The sequence below is a fragment of the Micropterus dolomieu genome, linkage group LG11, assembly GCF_021292245.1.
Source record: "Micropterus dolomieu isolate WLL.071019.BEF.003 ecotype Adirondacks linkage group LG11, ASM2129224v1, whole genome shotgun sequence".
Taxonomy (NCBI): Eukaryota; Metazoa; Chordata; class Actinopteri; order Centrarchiformes; family Centrarchidae; genus Micropterus; species Micropterus dolomieu.
This window is the reverse complement of record NC_060160.1, coordinates 25,915,406-25,938,113: the sequence shown is the minus strand read 5'-3', so window position 1 is coordinate 25,938,113 and position 22,708 is coordinate 25,915,406. Positions and strand designations below refer to the sequence as shown.

General features: G+C 39.7%; 2 protein-coding genes across 6 annotated transcripts in view; both read left to right on the top strand.

Annotated features, from left to right (window-relative positions):
* myt1lb (myelin transcription factor 1-like, b) overlaps nt 1-8,350 on the top strand; it is a 66,835-nt gene extending 58,485 nt beyond the window's left edge. The window contains exons 18-25 of the mRNA XM_046063480.1: nt 28-90; nt 241-324; nt 4,001-4,222; nt 5,248-5,342; nt 5,920-6,023; nt 6,165-6,308; nt 7,164-7,226; nt 7,526-8,350. Of these exons, the coding sequence (XP_045919436.1) occupies nt 28-90; nt 241-324; nt 4,001-4,222; nt 5,248-5,342; nt 5,920-6,023; nt 6,165-6,308; nt 7,164-7,226; nt 7,526-7,666 (916 nt within the window). The 3' untranslated portion in view covers nt 7,667-8,350. The remainder of the gene's footprint in view (nt 1-27; nt 91-240; nt 325-4,000; nt 4,223-5,247; nt 5,343-5,919; nt 6,024-6,164; nt 6,309-7,163; nt 7,227-7,525) is intronic.
* Nucleotides 8,351-12,539: 4,189 nt separating this feature from the next.
* The window catches only part of LOC123978634 (peroxidasin), a 61,004-nt gene continuing 50,835 nt past the window's right edge, over nt 12,540-22,708 (top strand). For 3 of the 5 annotated variants that reach the window (XR_006827021.1, XM_046061980.1, XM_046061978.1), the window contains exon 1: nt 14,974-15,220. Coding sequence is in view for 2 of the 5 variants with exons in the window: in XM_046061980.1 (XP_045917936.1) it covers nt 15,036-15,220 (185 nt within the window). In the remaining 3 variants the exon portion in view is untranslated. Of the gene's footprint in view, nt 12,581-13,255; nt 13,355-14,973; nt 15,221-22,708 lie in introns of those variants that run through there. The other 2 variants (XM_046061982.1, XM_046061981.1) reach the window with 1 other exon arrangement.

Genomic DNA, 22,708 nt, shown 5'->3' with positions numbered 1-22,708 from the left:
GAACCCTTTTTGTGTTTTCTGCCCCAGGTGCCCGACACCAGGGTGCGATGGTTCGGGACATATCACTGGCAACTACGCCTCACATAGAAGGTACAACCCGCATTCTGCATGCATACAGGAATAATTTCCACTCTTTTCTCAATATGTCTCGCTTTCCAAGAAAGTTCTTACCTTCTTACTCTGCCTCACACACACACGTACTGCATGCTTCAACTTGGTAACACTGTCATTTATCTCCAGTCTCTCAGGGTGTCCGAGGGCCAGGAAAAGTGGGATAAAGATCATCCACAGTAAAGAGAACAAGGAGGACCAGGAGCCTATCAGGTACAGCACAGACACTGATCATCAGTCTTTTCTCTCCCTTTAAAACCCTGATACTTACACTCTTCCTCCTGCTACCAACACTGCTCACTCTGCTTACTTTACATTTCCCATGTGAAATACAGAACATGACACATGACTTTAGTTTTCCGTTTTTAAAATGATGCAAGTAAGCCACATGAATGGAAACAAAGGAGCAATGTGCTGTTTTATAATCAGTACATTGCTCTTTGACGTGCACTGATGCAAGCGGGAATAAATCAGTATTAGCTCAGACAAGACAAATGTGGTATGAGCGCAGAGCTTCAACCCATGTTTGAGGGAGCTGGAAAAACTTCTGAAGAGCAAGGTTGTTGCAGTTTAGAGAGGGGCGATTCCGCAGTCTCTGGTGAACCTCTGCAGAAACACAGGTAAGGAAAGACAGAAGCACGCAGAAAGGGAGAAACAGAGGCACAGAGAGATTGATTGGACTCTGCCTAAATCCCACAATGGGCTTCTCTGGCCTCAGCCCTGCAGCTGCATTGATTTCTCTGGTGGTGCAGAGCACAAATAACACACTTTGGCCATTCTTGATCTTGTCATTCTGTTGAATTCCGAGGACAGTTTGCCACTATTGCCCAGCAGAGCATACGTAAAGGGTTAGGTACCCCTTTAAGTATGCTCTGTTGATGTTAAAATGTCTTTGTAACTTATTTGTATTCACTAGTTCACAAGTAAAGGGTGAATGTAAAGGGAGTGAATGAACTCCGCCTCTTGATCATTCAGTTTTCCCTCTTTGGATTATGGATGATGATTGTATGCACATGATACTTGACACATCCTTTTCACTCTGTCTCTTGATCTTATTATGTCCAGAGGGAAGGTTGTTGTACACTTCCTCAGTAGTGGATGTGTCGTCTTGAGGGTAAAGATCATGACCATTGCATGATCATTTATTATCAGGAGACTCTTCTTGTTTCTGTCATTGGGAGTTCACTCTTAGAACTTGAAGGCCTAGCTAGAAGGCCTGGTCTGACCCTTAACTGATTACAGGAGGAGACAAAGGCGGGGTGATCTGTTCATACTTTAATTCGACCATCCCATGGAGACTTATAAGATAATAGATAATAAAAAGGACAAAACAGTTACATCAAAAAGATGGCTTGCATGTGTGACATGATATAATTCTTTTCAGTTCAGAACATTCTGCAGGCACATTTTCAGTCCATTGTTAATTTAAACACATTTTATGATCTGTTCCTCTACAGTTATCCAAACTGCAACCCAGACATTTCTTTAACTCAAATTAGCTTTATTGGCATGAATGTAACAACATTGCCAAAGCATCATATATACACAACATCTTTATATATTTCACTTTGAACTTAAAAGCAAATTCCCTAATGTGTAAATCAAGAGCTTAGCAGTTAGTAGCTCTTGTTTTTTATACATAGAATGTGGCTAGAATGTTTGGTAAACACAAAGTGCCTATTGGTTGCGCTTATTGTGCTAATTTATGTTCTATAAAGATTGAATTTAATATAACTATTATATTGTTATTGTTTACGACTGCAACAATTTTCTTAAATATTGATTTATCTGGTGATTATTTTCTCAATTAATTGATTAATCCCTTTATATATGAAAAATGCTCTCCATAATTTTCCCACAGTCCAAGGTGACATCTTCAAATGTCTATCCTTGAGGTCTAATTAGTCCAACTAGTCCAAACCCCAAATAGCATTTGACTAATCGATTAATCAATTAATTTCTGCAATGCTTTTTGTCACAGTATTATTCTGTTATAATATTTTTAAGATATTGATGGGAGGGTTATTCATTTTTTTTCCTAAGTCAAGGGCAGGGTCCAAAGAAAATATGAATACTGTGGGTCTTGCTGTTTTAAACCATGAAACAGTCCCTAACCACTGTGGCGTGAAACACAACGCTGAACCCACCACGCTCTCCCTTCTGGACATTATGCATTCCTGGATGGGAGTCAGTTTGGCCTGTCTGAACTGTTCCACAGCACACATATAGCTCTCCTCACAGATTGGTGGATGTTCGCCTCAGCAGCACAGCTCTGGATCTGTCTGCTGCCAGGTCGCAGCAGTTTGGCTCTCAGGTCATTGATGGGGTGTCGTGAGCCGATATCTGGTTCAGGCAGCTGAAACATTTATGGCCAAAGTTCCCCTGAGAGGATAAGGAAAGATGCAGTCATGGGAGAAGATAACAAAGACATTTCTAGAGCAGTATTTCTGATATCATCATAAGTCATCACCCAGAATAACGCACAGACCTGCAGAGAATAAAATGTCACAGGCATGCTTTCATTCATTTAAATCAAATGCTAAGATTTAATCTCAGCAATTCCGCCCAAAGAAAGTTTAAGCATTTGGTCTAAATAATAAAAGTGATGGACAAAGAGGCTAAAAAGAAATCTGAGGTTGAGAATCAACCAGTTTACCATGTTGACATAGTCAAGCAAATGGTAAACTAGAATTAAGTGAAATAAATTGTGTGCTCCTAAATAAAGGGAAGATCTCTGGACTTAAATAACATTTGTATAAACATACTTTGTACAGATATGCTTTTCATTATGGTACAATCCTGCTATCAGTACTGGAAAACAACGGTATATTGAAAACAATCTAATGGCACACACACTATTGGAGATCTCTACAAAGACCGTATGCTTTTGTCAAATGGAGATCTAATTCAACAATTTCATATAAAGAACAAGAAACCCGTCTAACATCTGTGCTCAGTACTTCCCCATTCAACAACAATTTCATAAGTAAGGATTCAGTGAAACTGTCATGGCAGCAACATTTGGAATTTGAACATGTTAGAATTTTGTAAGAATCTGGTAAACATGTTTAGGAAGAAGCTTGGTGTATGAATTATTTAAGTAAATTCATTTGACTTCTGATCTATATTTACTATGGGAAAGATCTCACATACCACAGAAAAAGACACTGTGGAAGACAACAGTGCACACCCAACCCAAGCGGTCGAGGTAGATATTCACCCACCCTGAGTCTAGGTTTACCTGTTAAGGAGTTTTTCCTTGCCATTGTTGCCAAGTGCTTGGTGGTGGGAAATGATGGATCGCTGTAAATAATATTACAAAGAGTACGGTCTAGACTCTATATGAAAAGTGCATTGAGAGAGACGCTGTATAAATAAAATTGACAACCCTGTAAATTGAACTAAAGCCAGGTAGCTGCCATTGCAGGCAGAACTGATACTTTCACAACTGTAGCTAGCTTTAGTCATAATCCATTTTGTGAGGTGTGACATTAGGAATAATTTATTGCCTCATTGATCATCACTCATGTTGATGCACTGTCAGCATTCCAAAACTGTGATAAGGCTGCCAGTATGACAGCTTTAAATAAGCCGATGTTATCTTTGTTTCTATTAAAGAGATAGAGGGAGACAGAAAAGAGATATTAGCTTAGTATATTGTGCTTTAGTACTCAGGAGGCACACAAACTGTAGTGTATACCAGAGAGCCAGTAACTAAACCTCATCAGGTCACTGGATGATGTCTTTAATATGATAAAAAGATGACGGTATCAACTTTTAATACATAAGCAGATGAAGGTTGGGGTTGAGTGAACGAAGGTGCCGATAACAATGAAAATAAACTGTTGAGTGAGGCTTCTCTGAAAACATTTTACTCTGTCCCCCGAAGGTGCCCGGTCCCAGGTTGTGATGGTCAGGGACACGTGACAGGGAAGTATGCATCCCACAGAAGTGCATCAGGATGCCCCATAGCAGCAAAGAGACAAAAGGACGGCTACCTAAATGGCATCCAGTTCACATGGAAATCTGGCAAGACGGAGGGCATGTCCTGCCCCACACCAGGCTGTGACGGCTCGGGTCACGTCAGTGGCAGCTTCCTGACACATAGAAGGTGGGTCTAGGGAACTCGGCTGGAGTACTACATATAGATTTTAGGACACCATGCGGCGTATTGTTGCTGTTACTGATTTAAAGGTGCCCTGTTGACTTTTCTTGTCACCACAGTTCATTACGTGAAGTGTTGAATGCATTTCCTACAGCATAAGAAGTTACAGAGCAGACTTTTAAAAACTATTTTATATCATGTGCACATGCGTGTCCTCGTGCATGGGTTAAACAAAATGGAGGCCCACTCAAACAGCTCTATAACCCTACTAGTGGTCATAAACTCCACGGGAAACCGTTACATTCAGCTCGACAACTAAGCTAAATTAAAGTGGAAAGATTTAAACGTTTAACACCTACTTACATGAAAGCATGGAACGCCATGATTCATGAAAGCAGTTGATGCAACAAGTTTTAAAAGAATATGCTTATTCACTTCTATGCTGACGGTTAGATGAGAAGACAGATACTCCTCTGAAATCTGTAGAATGAATATGTAGCTATGAGCCCGCAGCCTGTTAGTTTAGCTTAGCACAAAGGGTGAAAGCACTTCTGAAGCTTACTAGCTGTCAGGCAAACAGAAGACTTCAGGGCGATACTGGTCCTGGCTAAGAAATAGCACATTACCTTGTAAAATGTGAAATTGTTGTTTTTCCTTTGGGTTTGTATGGATTAAACAAATAAAATCTAATGTGTTTGTCATCTTTAGAGTTGCTGATAGGTGGATTGTGTTACCCAATCCCTCTTTCCAGTCTTTATACTAGGCTGAGCTAACTGTAGCTACATTTACCGTGAATACATGTGATTGGTATCAATCTTCTCATCTAACTCGGCACGAAAAACAATGTCGAACTTTTCCTTAAAGACTGTGTAAACCCTCAATGTTTATCCCAAGCTGGCGCCAAACCTGACATTAATGGAAAGATTTTTCTGAACTTCCCCATATAACCCAGCAGTCTATGAGCCACGTTGGCTCCTTGTGTGTGTGGAATATTCTGAAACGATGCTTCCTCTCCTTGTTGCTGCCTCCAGTCTGTCGGGTTGTCCGCGTGCCACCTCCGCCATGAGGAAAGCCAGGCTCTCCGGAGTGGAAATGCTAACAATAAAGCAGCAACGTGCCAACAACGGTAACTACAACTACCACTCACACACACAATACAGCCAATCAGGATCAAACATGGATATGGAATCATTTGGCAAACGGAGTTTCATTTTCAGATAATATACCAATCAGGAGGGTGTGTGGTGAGCAGCGTCTGAGTAAAGGCTTAAATTGGAAATAAACTGCCTTTCAGGGATAGGGTATAAATAATGAGAAGAGTGGCTCCAATCTGCAAGAACAGGGTTGGGCTTGCTTGGCAGTAATCAGACATGGAATATCTGAGCTAGCTTGTGGTTGTGTGCTCCATCTGTTTCCTAACACTTCACCCTGGATTGCAGTGAATTTCAATTCTTCATAAAGGGATGTGACAGGATCATAATTTGACTGTAAGATAATTTGAATGTGAGTCTTAATCAGCTAAATGACCTGCTGCAGTTCGATTGTAGAGGTGACGGCACACACACAAAGTGTCCAGCAGAGTTCTTACTTAGCTACAGAGTCATATTGGGACATTTTTAATCACCTCAGCCTAACACAAAGGCTGTTAATCTCATTTATGACGGAAACCATGTGTCAGTGCTCATGTTGCTTCTCCTCTGTAGGACTGGAGCATGAAGATGATATCAAACAGCTGGATGAAGAAATCAAAGATTTAAGTGAATCAAATTCAACAGTGGAAGCAGACATGATCAAACTTAGAACACAGGTAAGTTACTTCCTGTCTGCTGCATTCAGTTCCCTGTCTGTTCATGTCTATCTGAGTCAGAAGTGGTGTGTACCTGCCTGTGAATGCAAAGCTGTACTGTAACATCCTGCCACCCTCCCCCTCCCCCCCTCCTCTCCTCAGATTACAACAATGGAGTCCAACCTGAAGTCCATAGAGGAGGAAAACAAGGTGATTGAACAGCAAAATGAATCTCTCCTGCATGAGCTGGCCAACCTCAGCCAGTCACTGATTAACAGTTTAGCTAATGTCCAGCTCCCTCATATGGTAAGGGCCACCAGGAACGGCAAGCCGGCAGAATATAGCTAACCGTAGCATTATAGCAGCTTATTCATTTATTTGTGTATTTAACCACAGCCTATTGTGCATGCCTAGACTAAAATGTGGAGCATTGCTTGTCTTTCCAAACAGTGAGGGGGAGTTGTGAAATGAGGTTTGACTGGGCATTTTATTTACAGTTCAGCTGTTTAGGTTAAACACAAGTGTATACAGTATATAGGGAATAAAGGCTTTATTTTAAAGTGTATTGCAAAGAAACTGACCTGTCATTTTAATTCTGAAAGATCACACTTTGGAAGGAATGAAAACCTGACTGTTTTATTAGTTTTTTTTTGTTATTTTTTTTCTATCATTCCAGCGTTTTTTTTGGTCCTTGAAGATAAAGCAAAGTGTGTTACTTTCTGTCGCTAAGAGATTCCTGATAATCACACACTCTTCGGTCCTGTTTTTCACCCTTCACAATGCCATTCTATCCTGAAATCCTCGTGTATAAGGGATAATTATTCTTCATTTAAGCATCCTTCTCTGAGTGGCAAGCTATTCATCATATCCTCCTTTCATATTTCAGCAGTTATGCAGATTAAAAAAGGTCCATGACACTGGAGAGGAATGAATTCTGGCAGTCAGTTTTTTACAAATAACACCAGTGGGCCATTCTGACTGTGGCCTGACTCTGTGTTTGTCTTGATGTCTTCATTTATGTCATTTATTCTTTCTATTTTTCCGGTTAATTTAAGGTCTTCTGTATGTGGCTGGATGTTATATACTGTCACCTAGTGTTTAAATACAATGTAGTTTCTCAAAGTAAACTAATAGAAATGTGTCCCTCCTTTCCTTCCATAGAAACCACTGGCACACAAAGAGCCTCCTCTAAGAAACAACAGCTGCTTACAGTTGCACCAGCAAGTAAGTCAGTAGCTTATATCATCTAAATTGCCTTATTCAAGTTCTGTATTTCAGTATTGTATTTCACTTTATGAATATTGAATACCTAATTTTGACACTTAATACTAAATTTTGAAAACAATAATGCGTGGGCCTCACAAGGTGAAAGTAAATCTGGAAACGTTATTGTCTTGTGTGCTTTACGTATGTGAGGAGAAGATGTGATGATAAGATTTTAGATTTTAGATTTTAGAACACCTTGAATCCGCCCTCGACTCTGTTTTCCTCTAATAGCCTTCTTGTTTTCTTTGGTCCTGCAGGAGTCAATAAGTGATCAGAACTTTGACGCCTATGTGACCACTCTAACGGATATGTACACGAATCAAGACCAGTACCAGAGCCCAGAAAACAAAGCCCTGTTGGAAAATATCAAGCAAGCTGTTCAAGGGATCCAGGTGTAACCACTGAGAAAGGGAGATTTTTGTTCCTCCAGCAGGTGCGGGTGGCGTGTCAAATCTACATACAAACAGGCGGGGATGGTTTGATCTCTTCGGTTTGGTGCAGTAACTTATAAAGTGTTATATATTCTAAATTCTGTTCTCTCAAAAAAAGAGGTATTATGCTTAGAAAGACCTCTAGACAATTTCTTTCTTTCTTTTTCTTTTTGGGCCTTGATTTGAGGAAGAAGATAAAAGAGTAAACGGCAAAATAGTTTTTGAGGACATTCACATTTTGTACGTTTTCATATGAGCTGACATAGTGTCATGTAATGTTTCTAGCTGCTCATGTATGCACATTTTTAGTGTATATTTCTGAACAGTAAGCTAATGATAATGGGACGCGAGTTCTTTTTATTGCTTGACAAACAAAGGATTTTAGATGAAAAAACTGGACAGTGAAATAAAAATGAAAAAACTGCAAGCAAGGAGGAAGCTATTTGTTTTTCTCCTCACTGGATGATTTTGGACTTGATGATTTTAGATGTTTTTTCTTCTTCTTCTTCTTCTTGAGTGTAGATTGTTCAAGAGCAAGAACTGGTTTGCGAATCGCTTTATTTTCTGACAATGCTTGAGAACTGTTTGTGTTTTGTTTTAATGAAAAAAAAAGATGTGTAGCTGTAGGTGGGGGCATTTTTAATTGGTGCTGTAAATGAATCCGGAGAGGAAACTGACTTGATGTATGTATGAATGTATGTATGAACAGTTATATTGTAAACATCATTACACGGAAACCCGATGGTGGAAATCCCATTATCTAGAAGAGCCAATTAAATCCTAGAGGAACACATCTGTGCGGTGCATGCATGTTCACATGCTCATCCTTAAAAAATCTCAAATAGAAATGATGTGTAAAAACAATGACCTATAGAGACCACGTTCTAGCCTTTCTAGTTTCAAATCTGCTCAATCTCGAGACTTGTGTTGCTAGGATCAAGAAATGTCTCAGCAATATAAAAACGAAATCATTTGTTTATAGTAGGTACGGGATGCAATCTGCAAAGGAAAAAAAGGTTGGGTATATGCAATTTCTTGTTTATAAGCATAGCGGGGTAACATGAATCTTTTTAATATAGCCTATGTAAAATATTGATTTTTATACAAATCTTTTAATACAAAAAGTCTTTTTAAAAAAGAGAAGGGAACCTGGACATTGAGTTTTAGAAGCGAAAGTATATGAGTTCCACTTTTTTTTCTGTACGATTTTGCACAGGGACACCTTCGTTTCCATGTTTTGATGTTCTTACAGAAACTAAAAGCAGTACCCGAAAGCCTAAAAGGAGGGTTTCAGAGGGTTTTGTAAAGAGTATTTATAGAGTATGACAGCGGGACTTACAGGGTCACTGTCCCCACTTATGTGCCAGTAGACTATTTGCACTTGTCCTTGAAGATATTATCCTTACGTGCGGCGGTGTGCAATTTTCCAGGTGACCTCTTTGGCACACGATTGGAGCAACCAACTGCTTGGAGCCACTGTAGGTGTGGATTTAGTACCACTGAGAGAGGAAGAACAGGGACTTGAAATCAGAGAAGAGGATGATTATAACCATAGCAGTTATACTGTAGGCTATTATCAAGTGTAAAAACATTAACAATGTTATTTCATTTTTGCTATGTTTTAGGAAGATGAAGTTATCCCCCAGCAGCACTTTATATCTAATCACTGTACAAAGGATTAAATAGTCAATCAATTCAAAGTTTAAAAAAAAAAAATAGCAGAAGAAATGGTGAACAAGACCTTCGAGGGGTGATACAATCCAGCCTCATGCCCGTATGCCTGACTGTATGCACCCCTTCATTCTGTTGTTCTAGTTGTTAGCGATCATGTTCAGAATTTGCCTTTTTGAGAGCTAATGCAGAAGGAGCTTGTCGTTCACCTGATTGAATCTCATCTATTGTACTTTACTGTCCTCTTTCAGGACTCTACTACCCATCATCCATGACTGCATACGCCTTTTTCCACAGCATCGTGTCTGCAGCTTTTTGCCAATATAGTAATGCTTCAGTAGAGTAATAGCTAGTACCAGTTTTTGAATTAATTCTCATTATCAGTAAAAAGGGAAAAGGGATGCTAAAGCACAAACCGGCTGCTCGTCTGATGTTGGTACATAAATAACAAATCTGAATATAGTTATCTGTGACTATCTATAGGGAACACAAAAAGGTTGTCACATGTTTAGGAAGCTGACTTTTCATATGAATTATTGTGAATTCATCAGATTTTATTATTTTATTTGAGCCGATTCATTTTGAGATTGTTTTCAGTGACCATTAACAAAGACAGGATTTTGTATAAACTATTGTGCTCTCTGTGGAACTGAAGTTTGATTTATTTTTGTACTACACAGCATGGATTTGTTGACATTTTAATTTTGCTATAAATGTGTGAGATCACAAGTTGCTGTGATATTTCATTTATAAATTGTGAACTTTGTACAATTTTTGTCATGCTGGATGTTGACACATCTTACTCTGAATAAAGAAAAAAATGTGTTGCCAGAGGCCTGTAAAAGCATTTCTTTTGTGTGTTCATTACATATGGATCCCGAAGAGCCCGTCTTCCTAATAATTCTTAAACTTTTACGCCTATCTCTCCACCAGCAGATGTCAGCAAACTCAAAGTATGTACAATACAGCACAGATGCACCTTTTGTTGTGCAGTTGTCAAAGATGAATCTTGCTGATGAACTGCAGGCTTTTTGGCGATTAAACAACTCGCTTTTACAGAATAAGAAATTTGTAGGAAAAAAATCCAAAGATACTGATTAAATATGCAGTTGTAAACAATGCAGAGTGCACAGATTAAATTATATTATGAGAAGGAGCCAAAGCAGTGATGAAGGGTCAAATCATTTTCAACTGCTAAAAAAAGGCCAAAGAAATACAAGAAAAACAGTTATTAGAGGAAAAGAAACGAATGGATGATAGACATAGGAAGAAAAGTAGCACAAATTACTGCAAAACTAAATGCAGAAAAAAAGTAAGAGTGGATAGAAATCAAATTAAGACATATTTGAGTAACCTTAAATTACCAAGAGTGCTACAGGGTGAAAAAAGAAATTGACAAAAGATATCACAGCTGGGGAAATATTGAACATATGCAGGGACTGAAATCAAGAAAATCCCCAAAACATGACAGGTTGACAAACACATTTTGTAAAAATTATAAAAACGCAAAATAAGTCCTTTACTATTAAAAGCATAAAATTTGCATTAGATACAAGGAAATGGGCACAGACATGGCAATCCTCTATAATAACTCTTATTTATAAAGAAGGGAAAGAAGCCACAGGGCGGTGCGGTGGTGCTCATTTCCTGCATTCTGGTGAAATTTTCTGCACCAATTTATAGTGGAAACGACTGTATTTATATAAATAGAAACATAAAATTCAGGTGGTGTTAGGATGACTTTAAAAACATAAAACATCAGAAAAGACAAGCAAACACTCACACTCGCACAAATGCTCAAATATCAGAATGCTCAAATACTAAATATGAGGCCATTAAATATTACTCTTCTACTTGATCTGAGTTGCTGGTAATGCACATTATTCCATCCATCACACCTTCCTGGGCAACATATAACAACTCAGCCTGTAGTAGACAAGATTTGTCATCAGTAATCTGTAAATCTGAATTCCTTCTTGGTTTAGAGCACCTGTGAAGGTACTGTGGATCATTCATCAACCCAGAAAGAGGCTTGAAAGATCAACAAAATACAACCTAGAAATTATCCTAGCATGCTATAATTTAACAAATACACCAATTAACTTAAATTATGTCCTCTTTTTAGAACTTCTGTCCATCTAACAAGGAGGTATCAGTGGTGCCTAAACTGCATTTGTTTTAGATTTAGATTGCATGGAAAGCAACAATGACCTGCACGAGAAGAAAAGAATAAAATATTTCCGCTAGAGCTCCCTGAAAATAAAATACCACAATACATAGAATATACTGAAACAATGCTTCCACTGTTAATCTGTGCCTCCTGTCTGTCAGGCTGTGAAAATGCTAACAAAGACAATGGGGCAGCATTGTTAACCGTGGAAGTGCTAACAATGACACAGCAGCACGCCAGCAACAGCAGACACAACTACCTCTTTCACCAACACAATGCAGCAATCAGGAACACAGATGTGGAATGATACTTAGCAGAGTTCCAATCTGAGATAATAGACCAATCAGGAGGCTGCATGTATGTATGTATGGTGAGCTGCAGCTGAGTAGAGGCTTAAATTAGAAATAAACAACCAGTCTACTGACAGGTTCTAAATAACAGGTTCTGGAGAGGTGCTCCTGGATAAAAGGACTGTCAGTCTTTTATATACGTGTGTGGTATGAGCAAGATAGCCATGGAGCTGTATTCAATACATGTCATGTTCTTTTAAACGCATGTTTCAAATGTTCAAAAACATAAAAAATTTACATCTTAAATACTAGCATCATACTACATCATCATTCTGAGTGATGACACATCAAATAGAAAATGTATATCCTAACTGTCTCAGGCCTCACTTTCCGTGTTGCTGTGGCGTGTTATTTGTAAATTTACCAGCAGATGTCAGCAAAACCAAACTATCTGTGGTGTGTAAGGATAGGCTACAGCTATAGTTAAGGGTTCGTAGCCTTTATGTAAACCTTGCTGTGTTCAAGAAATGTTGGGAAGTCAACTGATTTTAATTGACGTATATAAAAGTTATAATATTAATAATAATAGGCTGTTTATATAATGTTTCCCATTCTCCCTTCTGATTGGTGCGCCGGTTGGACAACACAAAGTAGGCTACCTAGGCTAATTATGCACAGCTGTGATTAATCGAAATGCTAATTAGCCACTAAGAACTCAATAATTAGCCTACACAGTTTGTCAAAAGAATGGTAGGTAAATTTCATTTTTCAGTCATCAAAACTGTTGTTATTATTATTAGATATAGTAATGCAGTGGCTAAAATAATGTGGACACTGCTATATGTAGGCTATTGGTTAGCTAAAACTTGACCTTTTGTTCTTGGTAGGCTAGCTGTATCACCTATCACTACCTTTCCCCCCCCATGCTATCAAGGCAAGGCAAGTTTATTTGTATAGCACATTTCAACAACAAGGTAATTCAAAGTGCTTTACATAAAACATAAAAGCGACAGGGGAAAAAAAAAAAAAAAAACACGTTTAAAAGCAGCATAGGGAAACTGAAAAAATACACATTAAAATATAATAAAAGTTACAGCGCAGTGTACAATCAGGGTTAAAAGAGTTCAATGGAAAATAAAAACAGGTTGAGGGGTTGAGCAAATAATTGAGTTACAATTATTTTGAAAAGAGAATAAACAGAAGTACAATACTGTACTATATCAGACTCTTAAAGTCAAATTCTTCTTCAGCACCGCTCCATTGATCATTGAATATTGTTTATTTCTGTTAACCATTTTTATAATTGCTTCTGTATTAGTGTATTTTGTCTGCTATGTAGCAGAAGGGAGTTACAAAGCTCAATTTCACTATATAACCGTTATATTGTGACTATAAATGTACCTACCCACCTATGCTACTTTTCAGAACCCACCAACTTTAAGTGACTGGCAAAACAAAGACATTGTGCCTTAAGCGGGCCCTGCAGCCAGTCGCCACCAGGGGCCATCAAAATGAACTGATAATGTGAGCTTTCTTTGCATTCCTTTGTTCATTTTTGTCATATTTCACTACACTCGCCTTAACTCTTTCAAGGCCCACATTTCAATCTGACACAACAAATACAGCTAGCTGATTAATGTGAACAACGGCTAGCTGTAGGCTAGTGTTATAATATTTTCATTTAAATGCTGTTTTGTATGAAGCATTTCAAAGACAAATAGGCCTATGTTTTATCACACTACATTTGACCACTATAGGCACAGTTAGTAGTTATTACTTTACATGTATTAAAGTACCCAAATGTAGTAAAGTAGTTAAAATAAATAATACAATAGAGGCCCCATAACAAGTAGACAAGGGCGTCATTTTGTGTTGAAATGTAGTGGGGACAAGATTAGGGGTGTGAAGAGACACTTAGCTCGCAAGACATCACCATTTAAGCCATATTAGGTTACGAGAAAGAGACGAAAACATTCTTAAACAGTGTTTCAAAGATATCCTCATTGCCAAGATATCTGAGGGGTCTGGGGGCACCTCCCCCAGGAAATCATCATCAAGCACTTAATTTCCTGCATTCTGGTGCACATTTCTGCACCAATTTATGGTGAAAATGTTTTTATGTAAAAGGAAACACACAATTCTGGTAGGACTTAACATTTCAAAATATATAATACAATATAAAGCAGTGCAGCTCTCAGGCATTCTGTGTTGCTTTTAGATCTGGCTCTCCTGTAGATCAACTTTTCTCATGTAATATCATCCCTGCTGAGGCAACACATACTGTACATAGGCATGATTTAGTCTTCCCTCCTCTTTTGTCATGTTCACAGGGAGATAACAGAACACTTGGCCATAAAGAAACTGAGTCAAGAAGTTGTTAAAGTTGTTGATTGGTCCTTGCTTGTTTTCTTGTTAGCTTAAGTTGATTTTTTTGACAATGCACATTTGTTTCTTCTATATTTTAATTGCATTGCATGTTTTCTTAATGTGCGAATAAACCTTAAAACTAGGCTATATTTCATAACGTTTTTTCACAAATTCTGCTTTAAAAAGTGATGGGGACAAAATCAACTATTTCAAAAAGTGGTGTGGACACGTCCCTATTGGAAATGACACCTGTGCAAGTAGGCCTAGTTTTACTTTTGATACTAGTACATTTAGCCGACGTTACTTCTGAACGTTTAAGTAAGCGTTTGAATGGAGACATTTCCTGTTTAATGTAGTATTAATAGACATTCGCTATTTTTACCTTAGGATCAGAATGTTCCCACTTCTACGTCGCTTAGAGAGACAGCTTAATGGAATTGAGCCTGTCTATGATAATAAATCAAAAATGTTCATCCCAAAATTTGCTCCATCTTGGAATTTAACCCAAAAGTCCACGAATGTGTTCGCGCTACAGCAAACTTTGGGATTATGACAAATTGCAAATGATGGGATTTGGAGGCGCTATAGCAACGTGTTTAATCTGCTGTTACGAATACGTTGTATCTGAAATTAGATACAACGTGAATATGGTAAACGTCTAAATGAGGACACTCATCTTTCTGTTGGAATTCCCTTGTCTAACACACTGCCCCACTTCTCTCTCTCCCTCTCTCTCCCTCTCTCCTCCCTCCTCCTCTGTCTCTCTCCCGGCTGAGCTAACTTGCCGTGTGTCTGTGAGAGGGGCAGCTGGCGGTCTCTGCTCGGCTCACTGCTAGCAATGGCGCTGCGGGCTGACCATTTCTGTTCTCCGTGTCTACTCGCGGCGGCTTTCTTATTGCTCGCCAGCGGACCTCAGTTTGTAGTTTGTTGTCCGAGTCGCTGTTTATGTTTCCGAACCACCGTGAGATGTATGCATCTAAACTTGGAAGCCGTACCAACAGTTTCTGCTCAGACCACCATTCTGTGAGTAGCTTTTTCCTCAAATCTAACGGGAACCTACCCTAAGCAGACTAAACGGGACTGCAATGAACGCTGAATGTCTGTGCGTTTTACCCCCACATTTGAGGCCTCTTGGAGGGTTCTTATTATTTATATAATAAGAATGAATCACAGTGTTTTAAAAAAAAAACGTCGGATCTTAAATCACTGATTTAAAGTTGAACTTTAAACAAAGGCTTGTGGAAACAATAGGTTCTGTGGTCATGCAGAGGTTATTCCAACGTCTCAGGAAGTTTTCACAAAGTTAGGACACCTGCCAATGAGTTCAGCTGTTGACTGCAGAGGTTAATGAAGAGTGGTTTTAGGGTCACACAGCTGGTGAAGTCAGCCGCAAGCAATGTGGAGGTCAATAGAGGTCCCTGCGTGACAGAGTTTGTATGTGGAACCACAGCAAGTGTTAACATCTCTGCATGGAGACATCCTGTCATCCTAATGACAGACTATATGTGAGAAACAATTAGTCTATTTCCAAACCGCATATTGTCCCGCAGACTTCACTGGGTGTGTTTGTGTGGGTTGTTTGTACTTAATTTCCAGGAAGGATCCTTGATCAAGGTCAGGCTTGACCAATAGGGATGCTTTTTATACTGGGTCTTTACAAAACCTTGTGAGACACAATGGAGCAGTTTCTAAAACTGCTTCCTTCTCTGTAGTCAGAAATGTTATCATTGTGCTTGCACCGGTTTTTGTTGCACAGGTTAAACTCCATGTTTGACTTTCCTTCTGGGATGAAAGGAAGGAAATATTTCTTAGTTGACCAGCACTTGTGAATGTGTCCTGGTTGTCAGGAGCCCTCTGCTACTGTCACCCAACTAAACAATTTCCTTTTTGTCGTAGCTGACCACCGCTTCTCAGAGCCACAATGACAGAACACAGTACTCCAGATCTGTGCAATCTCCAAAATATGTGGCACCCTTTGTCTTTGGTTGGCCACTGCAATCTTGTTGTGCATTTCATTCCATAATGCATGGAACTATAAATAGCTTCATCTGGCCTGTAAGCAGGGGACAAAGGGGCAACTCAGCCAGCCAGAAGGCAACCAGTAGCATACTCAGAATTAGCCTTGTGCTCATCTGGGGTCATCCAACAGTCTTGAAGGGAGCCCATAGTGCACCCCCAGGATACCCCCAAAGGAAAGATGAAAGTCCGCCCTTCACCACAGCAATGAAAGGATTGTTTAGGTCTTCTGTAGGATGTTAGAGGGCTGATCAGAGCAGAAAAGCACGCTGTGGTTTCCCAGAAGCTTTCATGCCAGTGAGCTTTGAAGCTGCAGCCACTTCTCGCTTTTCCCCCTCGCTCCGCAGTCATGTCAGGACATGAATGCAGTTCCTGCTCGGCCTTCCCTCATTCTGCTGTATAAAATGTTCAACACATCACTGGTCATCTGCAGTAGGAAAACTGCTTTGGATAGAACTTGAGCTCACCAGGCAGTGTTGAGAGGAATGTCTAAATGTGAGGAAGAGTGTTGTGTCCTTGCAGTTTGTGCTCTGCCTGCTGTGGCTGATCACATTAAGCCTAATAACATGGTAGTCAAAGTGGACTGAAAACATGTCTTTTACCTGAGAATTTGCATGTTGAGGAGTATACACTATTTGCATAATAAACATATAATACATTGTATTTGTCTCTTGGTTAGCTTTTAAGCGATAATGTCACAGCCAAGGTCCTTAGGGTTCAAGCTCTTCCTCTATATAGAGAGCTTTTCAGTGAATATGTAATAGTAGGTACACGTTTTTTTCTTGTATAGACACTTGACCTGTAGCTATGTGCTGTATAGTATAGACACTGCATTCCTCCTTCCACCTGGCAGCATGCCATTCAAGGAATTTAAAATAATAATATAAGGGTGTGAGATGATCCACCATATAAACCTTTAGATCAAAGGTAGTGTAACCTGATGGAAAAGTAAAGCACTGGTTCACATCTGTTATTTTGGGTAACACAATATTTTATTGTACATCAGTATTTGTTAAACACAGAAATATACTCCTACTCCTGCTTATCTATTTCATACATTTCTCTTTACTGGTCATTTCTTTCACAGCTGTATTCTCGCTGGAATGATATCAGTCTGTTTAATTTTTAAGTAAATGGCCGTTATTTTGTTTTTGTACGTCCTTTTGAGATCTATTTATAGTATAGTAGGGTTAGTGACACCATCAGGGTTTTTTTCCAGACTCAATGTAACACCAGGGGACGTAGGGCATGGGAAGATGTTTCTTATCTTTAATATGTCTGTTGGATTTTTGAGGTTTACCTGAACAGCAACATAAGAATTTTCCCTCCTTAGTTTTGATTAAAAACACTAATGTGACTCACCTTAGATTTCAATTGGCTGGGAATCTCCTGAGTGTTTCTTTGTACCTATGAAAATTCAACCAAATATGCATCTACATATGTTTATGATTAGGAAACACTGCCCAGATAACAAAGGTGCTAAATTGGAAGGTTTCAAACAACAATGTTAGTGTCTTCAGCTTCTTGAAACTCAAAAGAGCTCTTTTTTGTTTCCTCTGGTCCACTGTAGTAGAGAATTAAAAGAAAATAAGCTACTGCACTTAGGCTATTTACCACAAGCTTTTCTACATGACACTTGGAGCAAGAAACATGGGTATTTTTTCTTTGTTTTTTTTGGTTCTTTCTGGCCTACATTTGGTTTTCAGCTGTTTTCTCTAAGGACTTTCTGTTTGAGGCATGACAGTAAATTACATTTCCTCTTCTCATGGATTTGCTGGAGCTGGAGAAATGATTATTTTTACATTAGCACTGCTTTGCCCAACATCAAACACAAACTGCTTGTTTTACTGGTATTACCATAGCAGCTCAAGAAACAGGCTCAACATGATAAGTCTTACATCTTTGTATGATTCACAGTATCAAAGCTTGTCAGTGTAAAAGAGGATTTTTATTTCACAAGTCAGTAGCTGTGTGTGCTGGATGAGTGGCAGTGTTGAATGGAATGAGTGTCCAGATCACGAGTGGAATCTGGTGTTTGATGGGTGCAGGAAGGCTGGTGAGGCAGTTCAGTGGGGGTTGGTGTCACAGTGTCATCAGGTTGTAGACTTGATTGCACAGCATGCTTCCCTCTACTAAAGGATGTAATAAGCATTTCAAACAGACACATTTCTATGACTCCCTCCTTTGAGCTCTGCATGGATAACTACCTGGTGGTTGGTGGCAAGCCGATGTTCTTTGTCTAAATGTCTTCATTTATTTTAGCTCTCCCCCTGCTCACTGTCCCAAAACTGTGGCTTGGTCTGGCTGAGTGACAGTGTTGGTGAGTCAGGGAGGGAAAGTGGACTTCTATTGTGTGGAATTTGCTGCAGTCAGGCTTTGTGAGGCACTCAGTCTCTGCAGCATTATGGAATGCAAAGCCAGAAATCCCCAAAGCTTTGCTCATTTGCACAGGGCGATTTGGCCAGGGCGAAGATAGTTGTCAAAAGGCACTCTACTGGCCCTTTCCTGTGCCCATCCAATGCAGGACAGCTGGTAACTTTGGGGGAACACTGGTTCCCATTTCTTCCAAATGAGTTCCTAAAAACTGTATCTTGAATAAATGCTGAATCTTGGTTATTTAAAAAATGTGTGCTCAGCCAGTTTGATGGAATACTGTTCTTCATGGAGGGCTAAGACAGCGTCTCACAAATAAAGACAAAAAACTCATGACCTAAACACACATATTGTGACTTTCAAGCTCTTTTATTATTTGATTATTTTAGTTGTATAGTATTTGTCCTTAAAATGCAGAATTATGCTATATAACATAAATGCCTTCTTTTTAAAGAGGTGGCATTATGCTTTTTGGCTTTTCCCCTCTCCTTTATTGAGTTATGTTTTTTTTTGTGCATATAACAGGTTTGCAAAGTGAAAAAGCCCAAAGTCCAGCCCAAAGGGAGTTCCCATCTCCCGCAGAAAACTCTGAACTGCCTGAAAACAGCTCATAGTCCAGTTTGTAGTCCAGCCGTTTCCCTTTCATCCCTGTATCGTCACAGGGATGAAAGCTAAATGCACGTCATGTAACGCTCACCAAACGGCTGCTCTGACACTCCCTCAAAAACACTGGTGGAAAAACAGTGAGCTGCAGCACACACCTCTCCTCTCCCTTCCAAACAATGGAAATAAAGTTGTTACTGTGATGTAGAGACAGAGCTCAGTTAAAACTTTATGGATGAAAGATACTTTTGTTACAGAGTAATAACTCACCACTCTGAAACTCTTGCTCCAGTCCAAAGATCACGTAGAGGCAATACTCCATAGCTAAAATGAAGTTGTGTAGTGGTAATTACAAGTTTCATGTAGAGATGTTTTCAACAGCTTAACTATCTCCCACCAGATGTGTCATTGTGTTAAAGAGGTGGTATTATGCTTATTTTCAGGTTCAAAATCTTAATTAGGGTTTGTACCAGAAAGGGTTTACATAGTTTAATTTTCAAAAAACACCATATTTTTCTCACACTGCACATTGCTGCAGCTCCTCTTTTCACCTTGTGTGTTGTACGCTCCGCTCTTGAGCTACAGAGTGATGCATCTTACTTGTAAAAAATCTTTGTTGGGAGTCAGAAGCAGAGAAGGGCGGGTCGTAAGAAACAAGGTAGTGCGATCCAAATCAAAGCCGCTTCAGACTGCACAACCACACAACATCATTGTTCCACATCTTACCATAAACCACTACAAAAATCACCATATTTCAACTCAATTTTACATAAAAATTGGCCAAACAAATTGAACGTTTGCTCAGTAGCTTTCACATCAGATGTAACATTAGCATATAGCTATAACTTTAGCTGTGTTAGCCAGCGTTTACAACAACTCCGCACTTGAACAGCCTGTGAAGTTACATTGCCGTGTTTATTTAAAATATAATTCACAACCAATGAAGCATACTTACAGGTTGTGATTGTGAGTTGCATCGTCTTTTAGGACTAAACCTTGAACTGTTGCCGGTGTTCTGACGATCTATGCTGCCTTGCCGAAAAATGCTACCATAGCGCAAATCGATAGACTCGACTCTACTCGGCCCTGCTCCGTTTTCCATTGCAGATAGTACCCAGAGATGGTACGTAGCTTGTCGTCATAGCGCTGCTACACACAGCTGCCGCGACGTAATGTTCAATGCGACACACACACCAGCGACCCACACAGCTTTTTCTTTAAGTTAAAACGTTTCAACATTCCTCAGAATGTAAAGACAGATAAGCGGTATGAAAAGCTTCCAGCTGTGTTTTCCTCTGCCGTTGTTGCTGCAGCGGTCTGTGTGACGGCGGGAGCAGAGGGCTCTGTGTCTGGCTGAGGCCGGCCACTGGCTGGCTTGGAACCTCGACGGAGGTGAGGTGATACGAAAAAAAGTACCTGGAAGCAGGTACATGTACAACATTTCTACAATGGAAAACCAAACAAAGGCGAGTCGAGCTGGTACTGTGCAGTGGAAAAGAGGCTTAATTAAAATCAAAGGGACTCCGCTCAGACTAGCTTGGTTTGAAAGTGTGCCTGACCTCCGCTAGCCGCTTGGCAAGCTTTATGATGCGTTTTCATTGTGACGTTCACAGTGAAGGAAGGGAAACGGCTGGACTACAAACGTGCTGTTTTCAAGCAGTTCAGAGCAGAGCCTTCTGTGGGAGATGGGAACTCGCTTTGGGCTGGACTTTGGGCTTTTTCACTTTGCAAACATATTACATGCACAAAAAAAGAGATATAACTCAATAAAGGAGAGGGGAAAAGCCAAAAAGCATAATACCACCTCTTTAAAATGATGACCTTATGGGTTTGACCTTTTGTGTTGGTCCTGTGACAGTGCTACCAGCTGTAGCTTGTGTAATCTGTAGTACACTGGCTAAGTGACGTAAGTGCAAGTGACATAAAGTAAGTAACAAAACAGTCATGAGCGTCAGAACTAGGAAAAGGGCTGGAGCTTGATTGTCTCTGACAGGCGGAACTATGGTAAAGAATGTAGAAGGCTGCCTGTGAGTAGCTTCTATCTTTCAAATCTTTCTTTTTTCACGTCCGTTTGAGTCAGTTTGACAGCCTGAATACAACCCTGAAATGTATAATGCATCTGCAAAACTGTCTGCTACTTTGTGAGATCGCTTTTTCCAACAAATTTGACAATATTTCTCCGGGGAGTGCAGTAATAGACCGTGGCAACACCGACAGTTTGTCGGACTTAGTACAACAGTAACCAAGGGGGCCGGGGCTTAGCGAAGGGTCAATTGCACCATTTCCAGCTGAAGATGGGATGTTTCTGAGTAAGTGGACAGTGGTTATGTAAATCCTACAAGACAGTATATGGTATATTTGAAGGGCCATACCAAGCCAAAGGTCAATAGTTCCAGTGATTGAATTATATGAACACCACCCCTTCAACTTCTCACTTGTGACTGTAGTGACTTTTCTCAGCTCATTTTATTTGTAATGATGCATAGCTGTATTTAGCAGTCCAAATCCTTCTTTCTCTGTAGGATTTTGATAGTGCTCTAGCTGTGCACCAGCACTCCCTTTACAAGAAACAAATCCTTGTCATTATACCGGATGTGTGTCGCAGAGAACTATTGCAGCCATGTTTGGAGACCTGGTTCGCTGTTCCTCCAACCAAGTGAGGAGCCAGCCATGTTCTTGTTTAACTAAGAATGACTCACGCACACCCGAGAGTCCTTGGCAAGGCTACTTGGGCATGTGTCACAAAGCTAAATGACTCCCCTGACTAGAGAGGGAGAGAATGAGAGGAGAGGTCCACACATGGCACTCAGATGCTGGTTGAATTGGGCAGAAGCCAGGCTGACTCGTTGTCCTGGCTCTGACAAGAATTCTGAAATTTTCCCTGCAGTTATAGTCCACATTTGCACAGTTCTGCGTCATATGATTTTTGTTTGCTTTGTGAATGTACAGAACCATTCAGACAGTATGGTAAAGGTCATGGCTGCAGATATGCATATCAGTGCACTATCAAACACAGGATTTGTTGGTGATTTTTGTCTTTATGGGGACTTGGGAACCGGTGGGTGGCCTCTTCATGTCCAGCACAGACCACCAAACAAAGCATTTCTACTGGTAGCTGGAGAGGTGCCAAATCACACCCTGGGTATTGCTAAGGTGCTCTTGAGCAAGGAATCAAACCTCTTTTATTTTTATTTAATTTTTTTTAATATTATTTAACCTTTATTTTATTAGGCAGGTCAGTTAAGAACCAATTAAATGCCTCCAATGGGAAAGGGGTGTATGGATTAAATAAAAAAAGAAGTATACCATAGATCAACAACATAATACCAACAAGCATCAACCAAGCACACAGGACAGCAAGTATGAAGCAATCAGTCATAAAAACAGTCACATAAAAACAACATTAAACCATAAAACAGCTATCATAAAAACACAGAAGAAAGCAGAGCAGCACAATGATTTTGGCTAAGTGAATACATTATACTTGACTTGAGGAGCAGACAATTTAAAGAGCAATAC